The 21102-nt window shown below is 41.3% G+C and overlaps 1 protein-coding gene across 3 annotated transcripts in view; it reads left to right on the top strand.

Moving 5' to 3' along the window:
- The window catches only part of INPP5A (inositol polyphosphate-5-phosphatase A), a 257116-nt gene that overhangs the window by 222869 nt on the left and 13145 nt on the right, over positions 1-21102 (top strand). For all 3 annotated transcript variants that reach the window (XM_080401933.1, XM_080401934.1, XM_080401932.1), the window contains exon 12: positions 8851-8924. In XM_080401933.1, coding sequence (XP_080258059.1) covers positions 8851-8924 — 74 coding nt within the window. The remainder of the gene's footprint in view (positions 1-8850; positions 8925-21102) is intronic.

Genomic DNA, 21102 nt, shown 5'->3' with positions numbered 1-21102 from the left:
CAAATTAGAATAGAGGAAGGAAATTGATTGCTTAGGACCATTGTTACCTAGGACTGGTCATAAGAAAATCATATGCATCCTGAAACTGCCTCTTTTATTTAAGTTGGTCATCTGAGATGCCTGATTTTCATGACATAGTAGGAGGAAAATGGCTTCAGCCTTAAGTCCTTTACTCAAAACCAGTATTCCCTTGCTTGGAATTGCACTTGCTTAAGTTAGTGGTTAGTTGTTATACTTGGATAACCTGCAAAATGAGTAATGACAGAGGTAGGAAATATTATCAATAATCTTTTCTCACTAGCAAACATAAATGCAAATGGGGTTTTTTGGGTTGTGCTGGGTTAACTATTTACTGCCAACTTCATGTTCCAAATGAATGAAGTATTCTGATGTAGAATTTGCCCATATCACAAAGTTACAAATATTTCATGACCTTTTGTCCCCCTGTCCTGTTCTACACAGCTATTGTATGGCCTAAGGCTAATTCAGGTGTACTGTGCTGTATTTCTTTTTGTAAGCATTGGTCGTTTATTAAGAATAGTCTAAACAGGAGACCCAACCTCTATGTTTGCACTCTCTAACCAGCCTGTAGTTGGTATGATCCGCTAACATGCTTTGGCCTGGGGGCACCCTTGTAAACCTTTACAACATGCAAGGGGATATCCAGAGAGGCAATGTTTGCACCTGCATTCCAGTCCTCAAGAGTTTATGGATCTCACTATCATCCCTTACAGTTAGCATTTATGCACATGCAAAATCACCCTACCTAGGCTTCCACATCTTGCCTGAAGTCTACAGCAATCCAAATAAAGATAGAAAGGTGCTTAATGTTGGGTTTTTTCACCAACTCTCTGCAGTGGCCTAATTCTTTTGCACTCTCCAGGTACCCCTCATAACCTCACAGGTGGATGCCTGCATGCACATAGGTGTGCACACACACATATAGAAGCAAATAGTAAGTTTAACACGAAATGTAATACTTAAGGACACTTTCATGCAAAAAGTACAGATAGAGATGAGTGGGACACTCAGTTGCAAGGATGCGGAGACATGGGTTCTGGTACCTGGTCTTAGGACCGTGAGTATTTTACCTTACATAGGTGTTGAAAGAAAAACAGTATAGGAAGCAAAGCCTGGAGTCCACATCTCCTTTGATCCCAAGAGTGGCCTCCAGCATCTCTCACTGTCCTGCTGCTTGCGGGCATCTGTGTGCCTAAGCCCAGGCTCAGCAGGAGACGTGCCTGCCTTGCCTTCCCCTCCCAGGCACCCCACCTGCAGCTCCAGAGAAGCAGGGGTCTGAATGTGAATCCCCTCCGGGAAACAAGCACCTGAAATTTTAGGTGTCTGGAAGTTTCAGATGACCTTTCAAGGTGCCCGATGGTATGTGGGGGAGACAAAGTGGATGACTGGAGCTCCCCAGCACACACCCCCCCATAGCAGGGCACCTGGCATTCAGGTGCCTCTTGGGTCCTGCCCGTTCCCCAAAACCCCCATGTCAGCCAGGCCTTGCTTCAGGGACGGTTCAACCCACAGCGGGAGCTTTGCCCAAGTGAGAAATATGGATCATAGTCTTTCTTCATGAAAGTTCCATTTTTTTTATCACTCTGCAAGTAATACTAGAACTGTATTCCATATATTTTTATGCTTTTGTCAAATTGCAGCTCATAGACTGACAATTTGACAGGACAATGCATGTTGGTTTTAACTCCCTAATGGTACAAATTCATGTTATGTTTTGCAGTAACATACATGTAAAGTCTAATGAAAAAATCCGTTGAATCTGTCACATTTGCAAGCAGGATATTCCTCCCAATACAAGAATCTTGGTTTTAAAGTTAGCATCCACTCAGTCATTGTTGCCATTTTGAATAAGCTATATTACAAACTATTGCTCACAGTTTATGAGTTAATTACAGTGATGTTGAAGTACCTATTCCTGTAAAGAGCTGGAAAAGACAATTTGCATGAATGCAGTTTTGCAGAGTCAGATTTTTTTAAATTGAGAGAAGCACAGGAATCCCAGGAGAGTGAGTGACAAAATCTACTTTTTCCCGTTAGAAAATGGGAAGCAAGCATACAGATTTTGACCAGCTGGTCAAGTCACTGAGAACTGGCACTCGCCAAGAGGTCCTCATTGCTTTCACATTGTATTGATGTACTAAAGAGCAAAGAACGTTCCTTGGAGAAATCAGGCTGGAGCGCAGGATGATGGGAGCTGTAGTCTGTGTCTGAAAGCTGTGAGCAGTCGTGCTGCATTTCAGATGCTTCAAGCTCTTCCTCAGGCACTGTGAAACGGGAGGGATGGGATGCATTTGCTTCTGCAGAGCAGCATTTCAGCAAGGAGCTCTTGGGGTGTGAAAGGCACTTTTGTTGTCAGCGGAATGGTGATGGGGGTAACTGCTGCTGCATGAGTGAGAGCCTATACTTTTAACTTCTTAACCAGCTTATTCTTTATATACACTTAAGTTTAGTCTGCTTATTGAGAATTAATTACCTGAGTAGTACAACAGGATTCTGATTGTGGGATTTTTTCAAGTAGCAAGAATGACCCAGGGTAAGATCTGGATTCTCTACTGCATGTTGCAGATCAGAGAGGTGATGGAGCCTGGGGGAGATGCCAGCAGCGTGTTTGACTTCCAGTTTACCCATCTTAGTAGGTTCAGCGTGAAGTCCACAGACTTGGATTAAAAGGTTCCATGTCAGGCAATTAGGAAAACCAAGATTATATGTAAAATCCAAGCATGTGAAATGTCTAAAAGGGCTACAACTTCCACTGGAAAAATGTAATGGGTACATAATTGGAAAGCACTGTTTTATCCAAATCAGTGTTCAGGTGTGTGGATTGCAGGACCAACAGACATCATAAAGGCACTAAGCATCTTTCAGACTGAGAAACACTGCAGCATGTGAGCTCTGAGAAGTGTTTGTGTCAGACCCTGGTGCTAGCTGAAAGCCCTGAGTCTCAAGCACATTCCTCTGCAGTGTGCTGGGAACTCAACCACCCTACCCATCAGCTGAACACGTCACCACTTTGGCAAGTCAGTACCGCTTCACTGCATCTGGTGTCACGGTCCTGTTTCTCCACTAGGAAAGGACCTGTGCCTTGTGGTCCTCAGTGCTCAGGCTGTGCAGCTGCAGCCATCTCCACCCCTGCCTGCTTGGGCCCTGCAGTGCAAACCAGGCTTGTGGGGTGAGAGGAGGATGAGAAATGTGGGAATGTGAGAAATCGGGCAGGGAGACAGAAAAGGGAGCTCTAATGAGACAGAGCCAATAGCAGTCTCCAGTAATTACTCTAGTGATCAATAGACATCAAGGGAAAGTATGGTTCTTTCTAGACATGTTAAGTAATGTAAATATTTCCATAAGAGAAATAATTTTTAAATGGATTTTCCACAACAGTTTTCTGAAAAGTTGGAATACGTATTAGAAAATGTTCGTGTCCTTTAAGCCACCAGAATGTCTCCTGAGAGAGGCATATTGTCAAAACAAGAACAAACCAGCATTTTCCTGGGGGACTTCCACTGAAATCAAAGAGTACAGTCATGGGGAGCCTTTGGTGCTGACAGTCTTATACTGCCTGTGCCTAACTCTTCTAGTGCCAAGAAAGGTATATTTGGTGCCATACATCCACAGTTGTGCAGGAGTTTATGATGTGACAGTGCTGCCATTCAGGATGTATAGACAAATTCTCAGAAATATAATAATATACAAAAGCAGTGTCAGTGGCACGTTTATTTCAGCAATTTTGGCTTTTTTTCTATGAAATGTGATTTTAAAGAATGGCTTTATGAGAGAAGGAAAATGAAGATTCAAAATACCTATTAGTGGGTTGTTTTACAAAGTCTTATCTAGAGAAAACAGTAGCTTTAAAATAAGGCCAGAGCAGAGTTGTGTATGACATTTTCATGGATAAGTGGGGGGGGATCAGCATTTCCACAGACCTTTATTTAAAGTCAGTAGGCTGCTGAATCAGTTTCTAATGACTGGAAACCTGGATAAAATTACTGTATTTCCAAAGTCTCTTGAAAAAAATTGTGTACTATTAAAGACTAGCAAAAGAGGTTACAGTGACCAGTGTCCACATATTTTAATTCTCTAAGGTCATTTCTGTATGCTCATCTCTTCTTTTTGGTCTGAAACTTCATTTCCCTTTCACAGCTGTGAATTCTCTGGTGGGCCCTGCAGATGGTTTTGATAAATGCTGCTAATATCACCTTCTGATCTACCAATGCTCTGACTTTGGTCTGTAGGTCTTGATGAGTAATTGCTGTTGTTCTACTCCAATGACTGAATTAAGTTGCCCTGTTTTAAAGGGTTCATACGTGTGTGATTTTAGCCAAGGTGGCCCATTGCAGCATAGCAATGGACATTGACCTTTTAAAAGTGCCTCACTGCTTTAAACTGAAGGAAGCAAAATTACTTTTTCTACAACTGGCTAATCCTTCCATTACTGTCAGGCTACATAATACCAAAATACAGTATTCCAAATAGTTGTTATCTTTGGCTGATGCACACACTGCTTAACCACATACAGCTACACGAGCTGTGGGGACAGTGAACTGCAGCCCTGGGGCAAGGGAGCTCACTGGTGTCCCCGCACAGTACCGAGACCATCCAGCCGCCCCTACTCAGTTTTTTCTTACTGAGTGTCGTAGGGGTTCCGCAGACAGTGCCTTGAAGGACCACGTGCGCTGGTATTGTGTGTGGCATTCTCCTTCGCCCTTGTCTGTAAATGCACTTGTATGTCATAGTACAGACAAGAAAAAAGGAGGGGAAAAAAAAACAAAAAAAGTTTTCAACAGTTTTTATAGACAGCACAGTTGCGTGGAAAAACAACAGTTGTAGTAATTCCCTTAGGAGGTGATGGGCACTGCAACTGACACAGGCAACAGCCTTAAACTCTTTTGATTCTACTCAAATTAAATAGGGAGAATATATTTATGTATCCTTTGCTGCAGATGCAGTCATTCTTTAAATCTGTGCAGAGCACTTCATTGCTGTCCAGCCCATTCCCATTCAGGTCAATAGGAGCTGGAGTATACAAACTAACTGAAGCATTTGGCTTATGAAGTTTGCTAAAGAGAAATACATAACTTCAGACTGCAAAATCCTATCAACGTTTAACCTGTTTTTTAAAATCACATTCTGCCCTATGAGTATTTTCTCACAGTCACAGGCCAGTGGATGCACGCTGTGTGCCTTCTCACACACACTGCAAGGCTGTATTCCCTGAGGCATATTATCTCTGTGTCTCATGGGGTATTAGCTAACTATAGATATATTACTCATACATATGGATGGTATTTTCATTTGGAAGATGTTAATCAAACATTCATGTTAGGCTGGTCACTGGACATTGTAGAGCAAGTATCTTGACATAGTATCAGCAACTCAGTGGTTACAGCAGATAAAACATAGGCCCTGAATCATTCTTGATACCATTTAGGTATAAATACATTGGTCAAATTGAGTTGGGGGGAAAAAAAACAGTCTTCTGAACTGCCTGTGACATAGAGTTCTGGAATTAACTTCCAGCCACAGCATTTTAAAATCTCTGTGTAATTGCTCAAATTAGGCCAGCACATCATGTAACACCTTAAAGATTTCATTCTTAAGGATGATCTTATAATGGGTAAATTAAATAGAACAATATATTGATTTCTAGGCTTGAACTTCATTTCTTTGTCATTTTTAAGGCATTTACAGTGACAGACATGCTCATGTTTACTGTTGGAGCAATGACATTATCCACAACACAGTTTAGTGTACAGTATGGAAATAAGTGAGCAATTTGTGCTGAAAATTGCCATGAATAGTGTGTTCCAGGTGGGGTTTTTTAAGTACAATGTTAATATGCTTTAAAAATACAGGCATTAGCCTGTGAGATGCTGACTGCTTCTCAGTGTCATCTGACCTACATTATTTTCCATTCATTTTCTATAGTGCCAAGGAGCTCTAGGCACCCGTGTACCTGTCCTAAAGCAAATACAATTGAATGATGCAGGTGCCAGGTGCCTTTCCTTCTCTTACTAAGTTGCATTGAGGGACAGTACCATAGTCACTGTTTGTGACAAGATCTTGGTTTTTCAATAATCCTTCATTTTGAGATTACAGGCTTAAATGAGAAGCCAGGTTTTTTCAATACTGAAAGAACAGTTAGAACATGCTCTCTTCTACTGAAAAATTAATGAGTTTTCTCAGAATGCACATTTCCAAGTTTTCATCATTTCTTCCCCGCATCTCCCCCACTGTCTGCAGTGCCACCAGGTAAATAAGGAAAAGCTGCTGGTTGGGTTCACACTACGCAGTCCCAAACAGACAAGTAACTTATCACTGCCCTTTGTAAGAATGAGCAGATGTCTGTTTGTGAGGTTTGTGGACACATTTGAACAGAAGCTACTGTAACATAGTCCATTAATATCTAGGAAAAAATAAATAATTTGTTAAAATTCATTATTTAAAACATAGCATGAAATAAAAGTTTGTGCAAATAATCCAGTGAAAATATTTAACTATTTTACACGTGAGGATAAATTGTCTACTACAAGCATTTCCTAAATATTTCTTCTGAGGACCTGATTGGGCTTTGACATCCAGCTGGGTCATCATGAGTTTTTGGCTTTGTCATTTCAGGTTAAAGATGTCCCTCTACCTGGGGAACCTTGGGGAACTGATAGAGAGCACAGCACACAATACAGTCTTGTTCCTATTATCCGTCTTCTCTGTCACCAGTGTCAGCAGCTCATCTGCATAGCACAGGCACAACTAAACAGGCAACTGCAGCAAATAAACACATCAGAAACTTCTTTGGATAATAACGCATGTCTGAATGTTTAGTCCTCTAAACCCTGGCCTTCATTTAGTTTGCAAATATCCTCATAACAAGAGCAATCTGAATGTATAAAATTTTGGAAGTGTGAATTAGTGTGAGAGAACAATGCATCTGTGTAACATCGCCAGTCCTTGGAATGCCCATGAGTAATTTATACCATTGTGTTCTATGGAGCATTGTTCTTTTATTCAGTCCTTGCAGTTTTCACACTTCAGAAATAGCCCTCTTTCTCCCAGTGCTTCCACTTTCCTCCTCTGATCTGTTTACTTGGCAACAGTAGGAAAAATGTATTTGCACTGTATTAATAGACATACATTTCAAAGAAAAGTGTGGGCTGAGGATGGTAGATTTTTCTCCTATGCTAGATTCACATTGAGCAAATGGATCAGGAGAGGGGCGGTAACATTTGTTTTCATAGCCAGTTTGTATGCATGTATTGTGGCTACACATCTATCTATACATGCTTAAATATAGGATCGCAGTCTGGAAACATGCACAACAAACCATTTTTTACTGAAGTGTGTTAGGATTGCTTCAGTAAGGATAGTGGCTGAACCATCCCAACATTTTTACCATTGAGCCTATTCTTAGATACATGCCGTAAGTTTCACACAGATGTTTATATGTCTTTATCCAGACATCTTGGCTTTTGGTCAGACATTAAAACATGTACAAATTATCTGCAGTTGTTTGTATTGCAAAGTCTTGTCCAGCACACCATCACAGAGTTTGATGTCAGAGGCACTGAAATAGGGCTGGCTGCCCATTGTCCTCAAGTAAAAGTCCGTATGTACAGCGGCACAGCAACTAGAAACTGAGGAAAGCCAGGTGGGCCTTAGAGAGGCAGCTAATCAGCAGTTCAGGTGGTTCAGGTAGCTGCTTTTCACACAGATAATTAATGTGTACAAGTAGCTGCTAATTGCACATTTCAGGAATGATTTATGAGGTGGCAGAGGGGAAAGAGGGACACAATCTAATTTCTTTGGGAACCCCTGCCATTCATACAATGGTATCAGCACAGCTGTGAGATGGGACATGATTAATGAACAGTGGGCAAACACACCACCATCATCCGGGACACTGTTTGGATGACACGCTTGTCAAAATAGAAAGTGGCACTTTGAGTGACGGCAAGTAACAGTACAGATTATGAGCTTTTTGTCTTTTAACTCGCTAATTCACTCAGATGTCAGGCTTAACACCCGCCTTGGTTCTGAAATAAGGTCTGTTACGTCTATCAGAACAATTATTGGTGTAATGTGGATGATTATCATTGATTTGTTATGAGTGGGTTTGTGTTTATGAACAAAAGACTGCAGATATTTATTTTCTCTCTAGAGGTCCAGGGGAAAACAGATTTGGCAAGGACTAATATTTATACAGGACATTAAATCTAGACCTATGAACATCTCTGTTAAATGTCTGCTTCCAGTACTATATCTTGGCCGCTGCCTGGGAACACATTTTACCTATTGTCACGTACACCTCTTTTGCTATCTGACATGCACCACCCAAAATAAGTGTACAAAACCACTGCTTGTCTTTGCTTAGGAAGAGTGATGTGCACATCCTTGTGTTTATTGTACCTTCTTATCTGAGCTAAAGATAATATAAAGTAATATGATACCTTTTGCTGGAATTTTTGTGGTCTGATTAGCGTATCAGTTTGCTGTACTTTTTTAATGCTGGTCTGGTTTATCATTGAAAAGATTGCTAATAAAATTTGAAAAAATTCAGCCATTTGAAAGAGTAAGTGTACATACAGGTCACTGCTGTAAAGAGCCAGTGTGACGTGTTTCACTGACATGAAAAGGAACATTTTGAACACTTTTCTCAATGAACTGTTTATGTATCAAAATAGTATTGAGTGTTTTGCACTATGTTTTAAGAACTATTATATGAGGGGTATACTTCGAGGTGTGTAATCAAAGTGACTGTTTATTTCCTTTTATATGATACAGCCTTTTTTGATCGCTTCAACATTAAAGAGTGAATACATTTATTTCTATCTTTTATAGCTGTTAGAATTTGACAGAGAACTGTCAGTCTTTAAAGACAGATTGTATGAACTGGACATCTCATTTCCTCCCAGGTAAGATTCATATATAATTCATTTATTTAACTAGCTAGCTAAAGCATAATTGTTACTAGCACTGTAGGTAAAATGTGAGTGTTCCCATACACATTGGAGAAATTATAATGATCTTTGTTCCTTTCATAATGCTTAGTCTTCCCACATCCCCTCCATCAGTAAATAAACATTGACAGTGGAGTCTGCATGCCAATAGTGCTCTATAGCTCCTCGCTTGCATTCAGCTGATCCTGTCTTTTATAGCTGCTCTTAAAATAGACCTGACATGATGTGTGCTGAGAGATGTGTAGCTACTTCTAAGCAGCTGGACCTAGATGACCTGTTAAAATATACTGCAACCATAAAGACAGTCTTTGCCTCAAGCTGTTGAGAACGGGCTAGCGATGGCAGTCCTACGGATAGACTGGGAGTGGGAGTGCAGAGCCTGATGCCATTGCTCAAGGGGGGATCCAAGAGGAGTATCAGGAGAGAGGGCAGGAACTTGGATTCTGCTTTTTCAGTTTCAGTAAACATGTTATATAACTCCTAAGACTATTAATTTGGCTTTTTTAATACACATGCATGATCATCAGCTATATCCCTTAAGCTTATTTTAGCCATGAATAGACAAGTATTGCTATCATACAAAAGCAAGGTTTTTGGAAATGGCAGTCCTGTTCAGGAGAAATCAAGAAAAATTTGGTACAGTATTAAACATGCATGGCCCCTTTCCAAGAATGAAGAAGTCAGATCTCACAGCTGCTTTTAAGGGAAATACTGTATTCACAAAGAAAGTTAAAGTTCAAGAAATCATAGATAAAAACATACTTTTTATATACTTTCTTTAAAATGGATACAATATTCTTAAATATTGCTATTTTGTCCTTTATGGTCAGGTAGAAAAGTATGATGTTTTGGCACACACTAAGAAAAAATTTGGAAAGCTTGCCTTTTTGTTATCATAATCTCATTAATTCTCACCAGCCAGCTGCGATACTGATTATATTGATCCCTTGGGACAATGGAAGTATGCATGGAGAGGTTACCGCTGCTCTAAATTGTTCTTATTGATTGAGTATGATAACAGAAGACCAGCAGTGTGTACCTCTCTGAGTGTATTCCATTAGTTGTGTACCTGGTCAGAGTAAAAGGAGGTGAGGGGAAATAGATACAGATTTTTTACCAGAAATACTCTTCTACTTGATTTCACCAACATTATTGCTTTCAGCCAGAACAAGGTTTGGCAAAAAAATGTTGCATGAATGGTTTGCAGATTCTTCAAACCTTTCTGGCAATACAGTTTGGTGTCATTCTGCTTTCAAGCAAAGTTTGGTGTGAGTAGTCTTTGTATCAAAGCTGTGCTTTTGATCTGTCTGTGAAATGATGTGAACATCTGGCCAGGGTCTAAACCCTTGAAAATTTTATTTACACAAGTGAGGTTTCTGTTATTATTTTAGTGGTTAGGTTTCCTGCAAATTACAGCTAGACTGGATACAACCCAGAATTTTCCTCGCGGCTACCAAGGGCCATGCCCTATGAAACTGTGGCCTTTCCTCTCCTTTACATCCCATTGGAGCAAGTAGCGCTGGGAAACCTCCAGGAATGAAATACAGGTAGAACAAAAGCCAGAACCGAAACTCTACGGGAGCCACCTGGTAGCCATGCAGGGAAGGGCACAGCTAGGACTCAGAACGGTGAAGCCTCAGGCCAGCGCTGGGTCTCCAGGCAAGGACACCAAGAACTTGCAGAAGCAGCCAGAAGAGGAAAGCTCTAGCAAGTTACCTGATGCGAGACTAGGACAATGGAGCAGGGCTGCAGAGGAGGGAGGACTGGGCAAGGATGATCCAGAGTACTGGGGGAGAGTGGTGAAAACTGTAGGAAGACTGAGGTGGCTGCAGGACGCTGCCCCATAGGATGTGGCAGTGAGTTGGTGTTGTGCTTCCCAGGTGAAAACAGGTATCTGGGAAAAAGATTTTCTGTGTCCCTTCATAGCACTGATCCACAGAGAGAGTGGTAGACTGCTGCTGTCAGTTCCTAGGAATCCCCGTCAGGCCCCAGGTAACACCACTTCTCCTTGATGGACGGCCGGAATGGAGCTTGAAAGTGCCATCATGTAAGACCGTCTAAAGAGATAAAGAAGCCTTGGGGGAAGACGGAGGATGTTTGACAAAAGAATTAGAAGTTAAACCAGGAGTAAATAGGAGGGCCTGTGACCGAAAACCACTGACGTCGCTGTAAAGCCAGCAGCAAGCTTTGGGGGGATGGATGGGGAGGACCATATGAACAGGAACAGCATCTGAATACTTTGACATAGAGCATTAACATCCCAAGTTATGTATTGCAATACCATTAACATTTTAAGCTATTGTATCTACTGTATAAGTCTATTACTGTCGAGGACAAAAATATTAAAGTACTACACTAGAGGTGAACCCCTGGTAAAAAAATACAAGACCAGGTGAAAAAGTTCCATCCCAGAAATCCCTGTGGGTGAAACACAGATTTTGACTTTGCCTAATTAATGTAGTGAGTGAAATGAAAGAAATACTCTGTAATATGAGCTAAGCATCATCTCCCCTCCTCTGCCCACATGCTTGTCGACTTGGCTAGGAAACTACAGGAGCAGTCCCTCAGGCCGTAGAGCTGCCATCAAGGAGGGCAGTCACCAGTTTCTGATGGCAACTTGTCTGCTGCCAGCTCCTTCTTTCTCAGTTTTATTGCTTGGTTTTGTTTCCTTGCAAAACCAAAGCCAAATCTAGCTCATGTCTTTCTTTTGTTTTGTACACGGCACCAATATTAGAGATTAAATATTCCATTAAGTACAATTTTGGCTTGCAGAGTTGAAGTCGAGGCAGCTGAGCCCTGCCTGTCGTAATCTGCGTTACGGGATGTGATGGACTCGGGTCCTACATTCAGACCCCTCGCTCTCCCCCAGAACAAGGGGCCATCATACGCTCGCTGTCAGCATGACACCTGCCATGGGCATTCCAGTGTGGAGTCAGAGAAGCACAGAATGGTTTGGGTTAGAAGGGACCTTAAAGCCCACCCAGTCCCACCCCGTGCCCCGGGCAGGGCCCCCTCCCCCCAGCCCAGGCTGCCCCCAGCCCCATCCAGCCTGGCCTTGAGCACTGCCAGGGATGGGGCACCCACAGCTGCTCTGGGCAAGTTGGGTATGGCTCTGCAGGAAGCAGCACGCTGTCTCCAGAGCTGCTGGTGAGTCCTGCTTGGGGTGGCAACCAGCAGTCACATTACTCTTGCTTCTGCTGTCTTTCAAATAAGATGAAAAACCAAGATCCTGACCGCTTCTTGCCATCAAAGATCCCATAACATTTTTGCAAGAGCATAGACTTCTAGACACGTGCTCTGGCCAAACGCCCCGTAATTGCATTCCACCTCCCCAAACACACTGTTGCTTTAGCTGGATTTGGCGATTTTCTTCGCTTCCTGCCCCAAGGGGCTCGCAGCATGCCAGGGCCGTGCTGGGCTGCTGCTGCACTGTGGCGCTAAGGGGTGTGAAGCTCAGCAGTTGTTTGCAGGCCACAGCTCCTTAACTCGCTCAGACGCTTGCACAAAAAGATCTGTACTACCAAGGTGGAAGCAGGCATTTCTGAGCAGGGACCCTGTCCAGATCTTGGGAAACAGCCATGAAGGATTGTTTCTGGCTTCACCTATTCGCTTTTCTGTTCCCACTCAGTTCCCAGCTTTGTGGCTTTGTGAGCAGCCTGGGGCGCGAGAAGGGTGTACAGTGTAATGTGGCAATCCTTTCCTCGACCTCCAAAGGGCTGCAGAGATCCAGACCTACAGCTGCTGTTCTCACGTACATCAAAGGGGAGCAGTGGAGGGGATAAGCATGCAGCTTTGCCGGCTACTCGCTCCGTTTCCTTCTTACAACTAAGTACTAGTAATAATAATAAATAGTAATACATTTTTATATACTGAAAGCTGGCATGGAAGGGGTGCTAAAACTGAGTTTCTACAACACAAAATTTATTTGAACTTAAGCAGAGAATACTGATAAAATAGGAGAACTGAATATGCAAATATTACTAAAAATACAGGGCGCAAAACCAACCAGTTAAACTCATACACAAAGAGAAAATCGGCTTTATGTTAGGGTGCTTTTTTTCACCCGTCCCTCCTTGTTCTCTGGGTCATATGGGAAGGGAATCCTGCTTTCAAATCCTGCTTTCCATTCTGTAGCCCTTGCATGGGCGCCAGGCTCAGTAAGAAGTCTCGCCTAAATGAAGTACTGCAGAACTGGGTTCACAGAGTTACTGCAGGTCAGTGTCCTATTTTTGTTCATGAAACTAAGCACATTGATTTTCCTGGAAGATATAATTTGATTTATTTTTCTCTGTATTGAAATAATGATGACAATGTGCTATTCACTGCAAAACCAGGTATCATGAGTAGGCAAAAAGCCGCGGTTTTAATGTAGGACATTTTCTTTTTAACTCAGAACTTTTCACTTATTCAAGAAAGAAATGAAATGTATGGCCTAAATATCTTGGTTTCACTTTCACTTCCTAGTAGTTTTTCATCCGTTTTTTCCTACTTTTTTTTTTCTACTGGAAGAAAGAAAATATGTAGCTTATGACTTAGCTACTTTTACATACTGTTTGTAAATACGAGCTTAATATGTGTTTGTAATATATCCAGTCATAGATTATATATAGTACATATATCATACTAGAGTTTTTATTTTTAACTATAGGAGGGTATGATCAGTCCTGTATATTTAGAAACTGCTTCTTTAAGCTTTTTGGTATTCTTAGCTGGAAAGTGTATGGTGCGTCCATTTGTTCTATAAATGCATCAAAGCAAGCCCTTTTCACTGGAGGGAGACACAAAGAAAGTTCTGGTCACTTTTTATGTCAGGCTTCTGGGCTTAATTAGTGAGCATTTGAATTCAGAACGAAGTTTTAAGCAATTGTAATGATAGCCTTAAAGCAGTATTTCAGAATTTGTTTACTACATGATATTTTCATTATGGTCCATTGGCTCAGTCTATGAATTACTCTGTGCTTCTGTTCTTGATCCATGGTGTTATAGTCTTATATCATAGAATGCTGGCCAACAATCGAAGGCAGAGTATCTCAGTTAAAATGGTACTGAATACATCTAGTACAATGAAAGGTAAGTTAGGACAGTTATCTCTTTCTTTCACTTGCTTTATCATTTGTACATACAATTAATTGCCTGATCTGCACACGGAGATCTACAAATCGATAGCACAGTTTCATTCCTTTCATGTAAATTTTATCCTCAAAAAGCGTGCTTGAGATTCAGTGTACTCTTGAGATAAATGCAAAAGGTCACATCCCTTTGAGTTGCAGCAGGCTAAATCACTTATAAATTCATTTTTTATCAGCATAAACTGTTTATTCTCTGGACTTTATCATGAGATCTTATTGATACACTACCATAGCTGGCCTGGGGTTGAAAGCTTTACTCCTTTGAATTAGTGGTATTTTTGTGGTTAACTTCAGTGAGGGCCAAAATTTCAGCCTGAGCAGTTTTCTTGGTTTGTTTTCATGCCACTCCTAGAGCGGCATTACACCATCATCCAGATACCTCAGGTGTCAATCTGGACAGGTAGAACAGAAACACGCTGCAGTTACTGACGCAGTTTTACCGTGCTTCCCTGCGTAACATGGAATGCAGCCCAAGGTCCAAGTCCAAACCTTCCAGCCAGTGCTGGCTGTTGACCTGACATGTCCAAATTCGGAGAACCAGCCCAGTTCTTGGTAAGAGGGATTGTATTGAATAAAAACCACTGGTTTTGTAGCATAAAAATGAGCAGAGTCCCAGTTAAAATAATAAATTTTCATGGTGCCAGGTGTTATGGTGAATGCACGAGAGAATGACTGTCTTCAGGAGGAAAGCCTTGAGTTAAGCTGGCTCTGACCCGCGTTCTCGTCGAAACCACAGGCAGTGAACCCAGTCCTGATTTCCCACACCTTAGTCCCCATTCCTACTTATTTCAGCAGCACCATCACACCTTCATGCACTGTACAAATCTCCTCATCAAGACTGCGAAAACTTGTTGATATACAGAGGATGACCAGAATTGGTTTTCTCTTAAATAGTGTTTTTCTCAGTTATGACAGTACAAGTATTTCAGAGTTTAATTTTAAATTTGAGTCTGTGGTTACAAAATATGAGGGTAAACTTTAGTGCTGTTCTAGAAAGTATTTGGAAGTTTTGATGTTCTCAAATTGCTTATGTGCTTAGGAGTACATAAGGGACTGGGAAAATAATCAAATCTGATCATGCATATTCTCAGTTTTCATTTAAAATTATGAAATCATTTCCTCTGTTGTAGTAATCTAAATGGAGAGGATGTTTTTGTACATTTCCATCTTTTAATTGTTTTCTGTCAATAGATCTGCATCTTTTAGAATTAATTTCTCTGTCCCTTCTCCTTAATTTCAAACAAAGCTTTGACAGTTGTGTAGACATATATTTTTATCCTGGTAAGATTATTTTTTAAAAAAGAAATCACCATACTTTGCTCTTTAGATGAACCTTCTTAAAAGCAAGCTGTTGTCCAAAATTTTCATACTCCATTTTCAAAGTTATAATATCTTCTCGTAAAGCACCGTAAGTTCTGCACAAGACAACGTCACGATGCTGCGCTGTGTCCTGGCTCCGGTTTGGAGAAACAGACGGTGTCTGAGCTCGGCACTTGAGCGCAGGCTGCCGCAGCTGAACAAGCAGCTCTCTGCTGCCTTGTGCTTTGCCACTGAGAGCACGGTCAGTACAAGCTGTAAATTCATATCGCTTGTGCTCAAGAAGCTATCCGTCAGGCCAGGCCTGACAAGCCCTGGCACTGCTTACCCCGTGATGAATTTGGCTTTCCCGTGTTAGCAATGGCCCCAGAGCCGGAGAGTCATGATGCTGCCTCGGGGACATGCTGGCCATCCCACCGGCCAAGAGGCGAGGGGGTTGCTTAGGTGCAGGAGCAGGACATTCACCTTGGGACACAAATGGCAAGACAACAGCGTGCTTGGTTCTCAGGGAAAAGGGACTGCTAGATTGCCTCCATGCATTGATAAAAATCTCCCATATTCATAAATGTTAGGGAATGTGACCTTCTGTGAGGCAGTATCCAAATGACAGGGGAGAGTTACCACTCTTGCTGTCTAGGATTTAGGGAACATAATAAAGGAAAGATTACCAAGTGAGAAAAACAAAACAAAAGGCATTTTTTATGTGCTTTCTCATAGAACACACCACTTAGGGTACGAAAAAATGCAAATTGTCTGTTACAAAAAATCCTCAGGATTCTTCTTATCTTTTTATTTAGGGACCTAAATTTTTTTAAGTTGTCAGACCTTCTTGTTTCCAGTTTTTCATTACACTGAGATGGCATTTCAATATAAGTAGTAATAGAAATGCTGAGTTCTTGAGTAATTTTCTAACTCTAAAATGCCATGATGAAATGATGGTGTGTTGTAATACTTCTGTGGTTTTTTGTTCTTCTTTACTGTATTTATAGTTGCAGATTGTATTATGCTCTTCAAAATTCATGTGCATTGTGCTTTTCTGTAGTTTGTTGCCTTCTTTTTTCAGTTGATTGTAAACTACATTCGATAATCAGCAAGAGCACTTAACCCTCATCACTTCTTAGAGAAAACATCTCAGGAATCATTATTCACAGGTCTTAGCAAAAACTTAGGTCTCTGTATATTTCCAGCTACTGCATCATGCATTTTACTACCAGCTTTTAAAAACTGAACTTTATGCAAACCTTTTCTTATTTTCTTTCTAGTCCCTGTGCTAATGGGTCCTAAAATTGAAATTTTGATGTTGTAAGAAGTATCAAATAAAAAGTTACTTCTTAATTCTGTGGAGAGTTGGGACCCTGTACTGAGTCAAGAATACTTCAAAATATTTTTTTTAAACTACTGACTTCTTGCTTGTCTCTAAGCGATAGCATAGATAATTCTGTAAAGAAATTGAAATACCAAAGGCTCTTTCCCCGCATTGCTCTGTTTGCCAAGTCTGGACAGCCATGGCGGAAGTAAGAACATTGCTGTACAGCTGTCTTTTCACTGTTCGGTGTTTAAAAGAAATGAAACTAAGCTGATGCCCTCCATAACAAGTTAATGCAAATCTTCCGTGCTTTTTGATCGTTTGAATGAGGACCCACCTTTGTTTAAACCCTCTGAGGGAAGGTGTGCTAAGTTCCATTGTGAAAGGCTGCACAAAACCACAGTGTAGCTAAGTTAATATAACCTTGCAGGCCTGGCTTGAATCACTGAAAGCCAGAATGGTCAATTCTATATTTAGAAAAGCTGTTTTTCAAGCCTGTATATGTTTATAATGACCATTAAAGTTTATTGTAGGTTGAAACTTGACATGAGAGGTCCCAAAACAAGTAAAATGCTTACTTCCCTTTGGCTAACAGCAAGATTTCAGAAGAAAAGCACTGTATCAAGCTGTGGCCTGACTATTTTCCTACCCATATAGCCTATCTGCTTTGGGTTATTCATTTTGAATACAGCAGGCGTAAGGTCAAAAAAACAAAGCACAAAAGTGGAGGATGCTGTCACCCCATGGCCAGCCATCCACCAGGAAGTGGAGGAGCGGAGATGAGTTCTGCTCTCAGGGCTGCACCTACTATTTGCAGGAAACGATGACTAGACCAAATACAAAAAACAGTTCTAGGAGCAGAGACCAAAGCCTTGGCATGGTTGATTAGACAGCAGGTGAATAAGAATTTTCAGAATTACCACTTTGGCCTTAGTTGGGTATAAAACAAATTGAAGTTCTTTGGTTTTGTCTAGCCACTAAATTGACTTGCAAGTCTACAATTTCCCTTTTTTCCTGCCCTTTCAAAACACTGGTTTGCTTTTACATTTTCAAACTACTAAGCAATACGCAAATGTCATTTGTTGGATTTTACATAAATATGTTAATATTTTTAATCATGCATTAGTTTTGGTAGGTATAGGTCATAGTTGTGTATATAATAATAGTTCTATGGTAATTTATAATTACAGTGTATTATAAATTGGATTTTTAGCTATAAATGGAACAGTATTAAGGCAATGCAGTAAATACATGTTAATGTATATGCAAGTGGGTTTCTGCAAGGTCTTGGTAGACTCTGTGTTAGTGAATGTTAGCTTCAGGACTCTTCCCAGTCAACTTTGTATGTGGGAAGGATTCCAAATCCACTTTTGAACTCTCCTACCAGCCACATCTAAAAATAGCATTTCTGCAGGCATACTTATGGAACTCCAAACAAAACAAAACCATTGTTCTTCTACAATGCAAAAGTGTAATTTAGTTTAAGACTGCTTGATCTTACGTGAATTCTTCATCCTACCCTGCGTCACCATCCTGCTGCAGTGCAGAGGCAGGGGTGGTCAGGCAATTGCCCCTCCAAACCATTCAGAACAAAGCCTTGCCTGAGCACATCACTTACAGCGTCTGCTTAATTTGCAAGGGTGTCAGTTATCTCTGTTCAGCAGGGCACTTAATACCTAGGCATTTTTCTGAATTTCCTCTTCAGTTCTGGGTTCCTTTTAATTTATCAAATACGTGCTTAAGTTGTATCAGCGTACCATGCTGTATAACCCGTGCCTTGCAGAGAAGCATGCTAGTGACACAGTGAATGAACTGTGGAGGAAAAATGTCTTAGCCTGCTAGCTCTCAACCTGTATGTGCCAAAGCTGTTTCACCCCCAGTCAGCAGCCTCTGCCCACGTGGTTCCCCAGCACATTCTTGCACTTGACAGTCAAGACCCCCAGCAACCTGCCACAGGAGAGCTGTCTGCACTTAAAATGCAGCCATCTCCCGAGCCAGCAGGGAGAACGGTCGGAGTCCACTGTTCCTCTCCCCAGTCAAGAGGTTAGCCTCTTTGAAGCCCACCCCTTTCCTCATTTGTCTTCCCTTGGGCTGAGAACAGAAGTAACAAACCACGCTGCCTTCAGCAGCAGCAGATCTTTCCCCGATCCTCCAAAAATTTGCCAAAAGCGAAGGCAGGCTGGAAGAGAAATCACAGCTTAATAAGAAGTCACAGACTGCATTACAAGTCTGCTATCTTTGCACACAAAATAAAGGCCCCTTCTAATGGAGTATTTTTCAGACATTATTCACCCATTCCTATACTCCTATATTTTGAGGCCTTTTACTTTATATAGTGAATATTCATGTTTTCTTCTCATTACCCTTTGTAATCTAATGTAGCCCATAGCAACCTTAGCCATTGGAGACTAAATACAATTCAGAATTTTAAACTCTGTAAGCTCTGTCAGTCACAGGCTGAACAGCCTGGCTGTGAGCAAACAGCAAGCCCAGTGTGAGGCTGGAAAAGTTTGCAGTGGTCAGCGATCATTGCAGAAGGCGGTAGGTGTGAAAAAAGAAGTAACGACATTGTGGTCAGTCAGTATACAGGTGGGCAATTGTTACCTTTATCGCTGTTCTCCATTAATTATTATAATTATTCTTGTAGGTGTTGTATAGCAAAGATAGGAGCTGACTTTAGCAAGAGTTCACACCCACCAACAAGGTTTGCTTTTAGATAAGTCTGCATGCACAGTAATCTCATGTATTAATCATTCTCTTAAAGTGACCTATTCTTGTTTGTTGTTGCATTAGGCTGTCATGTAATTTACTGGTTGGACATATGTTTGTGTCTTAGATATCCTCTGTGTGGTATTTTTCTCAAGCAGACCCTCTGCATTGACAGTATCTTGGCTTTGACACCAATCACCAGGAGACAAGTTGAATCTCATTTACTATTGGAAGACAACTGCTTCTTTGGAATTCTCTCTGGCTCTGGTCCCTTATTCTGCCCGAATCCTGTTTAGTCTATAATCTGTATATTCTCTACCCTTGCGTTTTGTCCTGTGACCTTGTTTTATTCTAGTAGGTTGCACAATGATACATGTATTTTTTTCTAGTCTAATTTGCACTACGAAGTGAGCTGGTCTGCTCTGCATGAAGCAAAACCATTTTTAAATGTGATCACTTGTACCTTCCCGTCTGCAGAGACTGTCCAGAGAACAGCTCTGCCTTTTGTACTCAGTCCTGTGGGTGCCACTGTACATATCCCCGTTGTCACCCTTGGGTGTGAAATGGGAACACAAGATGATGGTTCATATTTTGACAGGCTGCCTTTACTTACCAGTGTTTTCACCAGTTGCCCTGCATGTTTTCAGAGTGTACCAATCATCTGCTGCCAGGACTGGTGCAGTACTCCCAAAGCAAATAGGATTCCCATTTCTTAGAACATTAGAACATCTTACCCTCAGTAACGCTCCTGGGTCCTGTTGTCTCACAAAAGGGGGAGTTAGGTACTGTTTTAAAACTGTTAAAGCCCTAGATTATTTTTATGCTTGCTTTTTCAGTTACTTTTATAACACATGTTTTTTCTGCCAATTAAGAAACTTTTTCCACTGAACAGAAACACCTTGTAGTCATTCATGCACTGTTAAATACCTTCCAGATATCAGTGAGGTATCTTAAATCACCAGCAGATCCCTCAGACCCTGAGGAAGAAATTCCCACAGGACATTGCGTAGTTGTCTGGGTTCTTCCAGCATCTAAAGCTGGAGCACAGAAACAGCTTCCCAGTTGGAAGTAGAAGAGACAGCTGTCATGTCCTCCAAAACAATTAGAATTTAATCATTGAAATGGTTTTCAGACAGATCTTATCCCCATTTCTCTCTTCACATTAAACCGGTACAGGTCTCACCATCATTCTCAATTAATTTCCAAGTTGAAATAGGGTGTTTCTTTAATTTGTGAGGGACTGGGTAGAATTACCCAAGTAAGCAGTTCTGTTTGTTTTAAGGAATTGCGGCAAAGGGAAAAAGAGAGGAAAATCAATGATGGAAAGGAGTTTCAAGGGATGAGTATTACTGTATGCCATGTGTAAGGTAAGGATCATAGACGGTGCTACAAGCAGAAAGTGAAGCAAATTCTAAACAGCTTATGGTCTTTGCTGCTAACCAGGCCATTCATGGTATCCCTGCCTGAAAGTGCTGTTTGACAGCCCAGTGGCTTGGAACCAGAACCCTGTCCCACCTGTTGCCTCAGTGTTGCAGTAATTTTTTTCCAGTGTGAGAATTTGTGAATTGCATCCCAAAAGTAACTTTCTCTAAGCCCGGCACGTTCCCAGAAAAGCCATTTCGGTCAATCACAGTCACATACAGTAACATCAGACTGTTTGGCTGAAACAAGC

The sequence above is a fragment of the Falco punctatus genome (assembly GCF_963210335.1).
Source record: "Falco punctatus genome assembly, chromosome: 9".
NCBI classification, from domain to species: Eukaryota; Metazoa; Chordata; class Aves; order Falconiformes; family Falconidae; genus Falco; species Falco punctatus.
This window is presented reverse-complemented; position numbering and strand designations above follow the sequence as displayed.